The 6,775-nt window shown below is 43.4% G+C and overlaps 1 protein-coding gene across 1 annotated transcript; it reads left to right on the forward strand.

Annotated features, from left to right (window-relative positions):
* Positions 1–6,197: 6,197 nt before the first annotated feature.
* On the forward strand, positions 6,198–6,575 carry LOC137359273 (histone H2B 1/2-like). The gene has a single exon (XM_068025321.1). The coding sequence runs from the start codon at positions 6,198–6,200 to the stop codon at positions 6,573–6,575; it is 378 nt and encodes a 125-aa protein (XP_067881422.1).
* The last annotated feature ends 200 nt before the right edge of the window (positions 6,576–6,775 follow it).

A 6,775-nucleotide genomic window follows, 5' to 3' on the forward strand; every position in this document is an offset into this window, starting at 1 on the left:
TCTGCAGATGCTGGAAATATGAAATAAACAAAAATGCTGGAAATATTCAGCAGTTCAGGCAGCATTTGTGGAGGGAGAAACACAATTAACATTTCAGGTCTGTGTCCTTTCATTTTACAATATGTTTTATGTCCTGGTAGATAACAGTGCATTCAGTTTGCAGCAATGGAATTAATACTGTATCCTCCAGCCTGACCACTTGTGAGATTTGTGGAGTTGTGTGTAACATGGAGCTCAGTCTGCAGTCTGGGTACATTATTAAGATTAATTCTGTACTTTACAATCAGGTACTGTTTGTCTGTTCCATCTGACATTAAATTTGTAGTTCAGGCTGCTGTCTTGTGAGAGTGACACAGTGCCTTGCAATCTGATAGTGGGTGTGATTTTGGACTGGGATTGATGTATCTACCTGTCAGTGGGACAGAGTTGGGGTGAAATGGAAACAACTTCAGTCTGTCATGCTCTGTGTGACTGTTGGATTGACTGTTAGTCTCTGGAACTTGGGATCAGTGCCAGTCTGACTAGTACTGCTGGCAGTGATTGTGGAACTGATGTCTCTTTTCTCTCTGAATGATACTGCACTGACTGTGTGTGAGAAGCCGGCTGCACTTCCCCTTGTGCTGAGGCATCATTATATTTATTCAGCTTCCTTCAAGTATTTGCCTGTAGAAAGAAAAAGTATTTACTATAATTCAGGAAGAGGTGTGGTGGAAGTTACAAGAGAGACCAAAACAATCTTTGAATGAATAATCATTATGAACAATCACAAAGGAAAGCCAGCAATACAAACAGAGTCAGTGTCTGATTCCATTGCAGTCCTTCAGCCCCCAGCTACTGCATACCAGAGGCTTTGGCCATTTTACAACAATTAAATGACATCCAGAAACAATCCACTGGGCCATGAATGGGACTGACCGACGGAACAGGGACTAATACATCGGTCAGATTTCCAGTTCCCGCTCCCATGGTCTAACCGTTCAGGCGAAACCAAACAGCCGCTGTTTGAAATGTGTCCTTCACACTTCTCACCTGGTGCCTATTGTAGATTCTCTTTGTGTAACTCCCCACATTCTGACTGTCCGCTTCTGTTTCCACACTTCACTGTCCAATAACAAGAAAATGTGGGATGAGGCTGGATCGCTCTCTTTGCGCTGGCACGGACATGATGGGCCGAATGGCCTCATTCTGTGCCGGAATTTTTCCATGTTTCTGTTTGCGGAATTGTTGCCTGAATCTGCGCCTGCGCTCCCCTCCCCCAGCACTGCCTGTGAGCGGAAGAAGATGGTTTAAAACAGTCGCGAATGGAGAGATCCCGGTCCCGGTGGAAGGGAGCAAGCAGCAGCCTCCTTGCAGCAGCACATCGCTTTGGGAGCGTGTCTGCAGATAGACTCAGAGATCAGCATCGAGTCCGGGGCAAGTTCAGGGGCAGGCGGGGGCTGTTTGTAAGAGGCGGAGTGGAGAATCAACTGGTCCCGGAACATGGAGTGAGTGGGGGAAGGGAGAGACCATTCTCAGGCTGTGTGTCGACGGGGAAAGGAGACAGAATGGGAAGAACCTATTACTGCAGTGCAGTCAAACAATGATAATATTTGTATGACTGGGCTTCCTTTGTGGGGGCTCATTATTATTCGAGAGATTAAATTCATTAAAATCCTGTATCTTCTATCTCACCTGTATTTTAGTTATAAACATACTTTTGTTCAAACAGACAAATAATTGAATGAACCAGAATAAATGTAATGTTTCCTCCACCCAAGTTACAAGGAAGAGTGTCACCAGCTCCTTCTCACACACAGTCCGTACATTATCACTCACAGAGCGCAGAGACACAGACAGGTCATCAGTTCCACAGTCTCAGACAGCAGAAATAGATCCAGAGACACATTTTCAATCCATCAATCAAACAGAACAGGAGAGACAGACGTTGTTTCCATGTCACCCCAACTCAATACCACTGACAGGTAGATTCATAAATCCCAGTCCAAATTCTCACCCACTATCAAATTATCAGTGTGTCAATCCCACAATCGAGCAACCTCAGCTACAAATTAAATACACATAGAACTGACACATGGTTCCCTTTTCAAAGTAATCGAATTAAGGGCGGTGCAGTGGTTAGCACCGCAGCCTCACAGCTCCAGCGACCCGGGTTCAATTCTGGGTACTGCCTGTCTGGAGTTTGCAAGTTCTCCCTGTGTCTGCGTGGGTTTCCTCCGGGTGCCCCGGTTTCCTCCCACATGACCAAAATATTTACAGGTTGATTGGCCATTATAAATTGCCCCTAGTATAGGTAGGTGGTAGGGAAATATAGGGACAGGTGGGGATGTGGTAGGAATATGGAATTAGTGCAGGATTTGTATAAATGGGTGGTTGATGGTCGGCACAGACTCGGTGGCTGAAGGGCCTGTTTCAGTGCTGTATCTCTAAACTAAACTAATATAATCTGAGATTCAAGTTAAATACCAGCCCAATATTTACACATGTTATCAGTTTATTATCAGTATTAATTCCCATAATGTGTCCAGACATATACATTAGATACAAGTCCAAATCTCAAGTGCATAATCAGATTGAGAGATTCTGAAATATAGTATAACCTGAGATACAAACTCAGATTCCAGTTTAAAACTCATCCGGATTGTGAAACTAAATGATACATTATCAATTTGATGAGTTTAGTCTGAGCTATAAATTACATACCAGTCCTAAAACCTCATAGTGTCAGATGGAAGATACTGTACAATTCCAGACTGAGCTCATTTTACACACAAGTCCAAGATTCTCCCTCAGAGTCAGACTGAATGGCATTGATCAAATTGATTAGTACAGCCTGAGTTACACTTGTACATCAATCCTGTATCAGATTGAAAGATACATGATCTTCCACTATTATGTTCACAGTGACAGATATTTAATACTTGGCAAAACTTCAAACATATTGTCTGCTTAAAACCAACCACATCGGTGGCCTGTTGCTGTGCTGACATTTTATGCAGAATGAATCCAGACTTGCAAACAGTCCCAGGGACGGAAGTTTATATAATGAATCCCCCACTCACACAGAGTACCAGATACTGACAGATAAAGTGATGCTGATACACATGCTCAGTGCCAGATGCTGAAAAGTATAGGTTGATTATTGCACTCACTCACAGTACCTCAGCCTGAGTCATCTAAAGCAACCTAACACACAAATAGTAGCACTAAGAGATTGAGAAAGAGTCCAAAACTCACATCGAGTACCAGACACTGCCAGATACAAACTGAAAACTACACGCACATGGATATAGGATTGGCTAACTCACAGAAAACAGAGAGTGGGGATAAATGGAGCATTTTCAGATTGGGAAACTGTAACTAATGGAGTGCCACAGGGACAGTGCTGAGGCCTCAACTATTTATGGTCTATATTAATAACTTGCATGAAGGGACCAAGTATATTGTTGCCAAATTTGTAGATGGTACAAAGATAGGTAGGAAAGCAAGTTGTGAGGAGGACACAATGTGTCTGCGAAGAGATATAGATAGGTTAAGTCAGTGGGAAAACATTTTGGCAGATGGAGTATAATATGGGGAAATGTGAGATTGTCTACTTTGGCAGGTAGAATAGAAAAACAGAATATTATTTACATAGAGAGAGGCTGCAGAATGCTGCTGTACCAAGGAATCTGGGTGTCCAGGTCCATGGATTACAAAAATGTTAGCATGAAGGTATAGCAAGTAATTAGGAAGGCAAATGGAATGTTGGCATTTTTAGCAAGGGGAATGGAGTTTAATAGTAAGGAAGTTTTGCTATAACTTTACAGGGCATTAGTGACATCCCAACTCAAAAACAGTTTTGGTCTCCTTACATAAGGAGGAATATACCTGCATTGGAATCAGTTCAAAGAAGGTGATTGCTGGGATTTTTGATTGTCTTATCAGAAAAAGTTGAGCAGGTTGTGCCTATACTCACTGGAGTTTAGAAGATTGAGTGGTGATCTTATTGAAACCATTAAAATTCTCAGTGGGCTGGACATGTAGATGCTGAGAGGACGTTTCTCCTTGTGGGGGTTATAGAATTAGGGGCCAGAGTTTAAGATAAGCAGTCTCTCTTTCAAGAAGGAGATGAGGAGGAATTTCCTCTCTCAGAGGGTTGTTCATCTTTGGAAATCTGCTCTCCAGAGGACTGTGGAGGCTGTGTCATTAAATATATTCAACGCAGCGATAGACAGATTTTTGATCTACAACAGAGTCAATGGTTATGGGGGCAGGCAGGAAAGTGAAGTTAAGGCCGCAATCAGAACAGCCATGATCTTATTGAGTGGCAGAGCAGGCTTGATGGGCCAAATGGTCTACTCCTGTCCTATTTCGGATCTTCTTATGTTCTTACACACACACACACACAACCAATGTGTGGCGGATCTAGAATTAATCCCACTTTCATACACAATACCAGTGACTGAAAGGTACAGAATTAATCCCACAGATAGATACAGTACCACCGACAGGTACAGAATGAATCCCATGCTCACAGTCTGCACCCGGGATCGAAAGATACACGTGATTCCTACCCTCACATAACAATATCAGACTGATTTACAGAATGATTTCCACATTCATACTGGGCACCAATGACTGCGAATTAATTCATCCCACAATCACACACACTACCAAAGGCTGACAGATACAGAATTAATCCCACACTCCTATGTAGTAGCAAAGACTGACACATACAGAATCATTCTCAAATACTCCTACAGTACCTGGCAGATTCAGTGACTGCCAAACTCACATAAATTACCAGAGACTGACAGATAAAGAATGAACTCACACACACACTGAGATACTGACAGATATAGCTTGAATTCCACATATACAGAACCACTGACAGATTCAGACTAAGTCCCAAATCACATAACATTCCAGAGACTGACAGAATGAATCAAATACTCACACACAGTGCCACTGACAGAATGTATTCCACACTCACATACAATACCGAAGACTGACAGATACAGAATGTATCTCACACTTACACAAAGTACCAGTGAGTGACAGGTGCAGAATGAATCCCACATTCACACATGACGTTAGAGATGGACAGCCAAAAAACAATAAGACTGCCAGAATAGATAGAATTCACATAAAAATTCTAAAATATGGCAGAGAAGCACTCTTGACACAAATACATGTTTCATTTCCCTCATCTGGAAGGAGGAGTTCATGACAGGGGATCTCCGCGATGCGGTAATTGTCATCATCTTTTCAAAAAGTTGACAAGACTGACTGTGTTAACGATAGAGGGGTATCCCTGCTGTCCACCACAGGGAAGGTCATCACAAGAGTCCTTCTCAATTGCCTCCTCCCCGTTGCTGAAGATCTCCTACTGGAATCACAATGTGGATTTTGTCCATCAACAGGCACAGTGAACATAATCTTCACAGCAAGACAACTTCAAGAAAATGTAGGGAGCAGCAGCAACCTTTATACATGGCCTTCTCTGACCTGACAAAGGCCCTCGACTCTACCAACCGAGAGGGATTATGGAATGTCCTCCTCAAACACACTGCACTACGACATGTAAGCTGTAATCCTTGCCAACGGATCTATCACTGACCCAATCCGAGTGCAAACTGGGGTCAAGTAAGGCTGTCATCGCACCAATGCTCTTTTCCATCTTCCTTGCTGCAACACTCCACCTCATCTCCTCACACTCAAACACAGTACCTGACAGAGACAGAATTAATCCATAGAGCACCAGAGACTGAGTTACCAAATTACATAAAACACTCAAACACAGCAGCCGAGACTAAAAAGGAAATTAATTGCACACTCACATGCAATAGCAGAGACACAACGACACAGAATCAGTCAATAAGTGTCCTCCTAACAATAGCCAGGACATTTCCAGGAAGCTCTCCACAGGGAACAGCTCTTTCAACAGAAACTGGGACTGGAGAGAGTCTTTGTGAAATAAACTTCCTGATTGCAGTAAGGGGATTTGTGATTGGTTGCAAATATTTAGTCTGATTGGATGGCGAAAGAGACCAAATGTCGAATTACAATATTAAATCGTTGGGACATCATTCCAAATCACCCAATCACAATCTTTACTTTCCCCCATCCCTCATTAGCATAGAGCTGTGGGATTGTCTATTTGATCCGCACTCGGAAAGGGGTTTGGTTTATTTCTGTGTCTGAAATTGAAATTGAAGATGGTTGAGGAGAAGAAGAAAGCAGCTCCTGAGAAGGGCGCCAAGAAAACCTTAAATAAAGCGTCAGCAAAGGGCGGCAAGAGGCGGAGAAAGTCGAGGAAGGAGAGTTACTCCATCTACATCTACAAAGTGATGAAGCAGGTTCACCCCGACACCGGCATCTCCTCCAAGGCCATGAGCATCATGAACTCGTTTGTGAACGATATTTTCGAGCGCATCGAGCGTGAGGCTTCCCGCCTGGCCCAGTACAACAAGCGCAGCACCATCAGCTCCCGGGAGATGCAGACCACCGTGCGCCTGCTGCTGCCCGGGGAACTGGCCAAGCACGCCGTGTCGGAAGAGACAAAGGCGGTGACCAAGTACACCAACTCCAAGTAAAACTGCACAATGGACTGAAAAGCATCCCAAACACAACGGCTCTTTTAAGAGCCACCCACAATCTCTCTGAAAAAGCTGCATCCGAACATCTCAATGAAATCATTTTAAGACAATGTGTGACATAATAAATGTCCCACTCCTGTGTTTTTGTCTGCTGTCCCATAAACCGACCTCGAACCCATAATCCGCTCATCCGCCTT

The sequence above is a fragment of the Heterodontus francisci genome, unplaced genomic scaffold, assembly GCF_036365525.1.
Source record: "Heterodontus francisci isolate sHetFra1 unplaced genomic scaffold, sHetFra1.hap1 HAP1_SCAFFOLD_84, whole genome shotgun sequence".
Lineage (NCBI taxonomy): Eukaryota > Metazoa > Chordata > Chondrichthyes > Heterodontiformes > Heterodontidae > Heterodontus > Heterodontus francisci.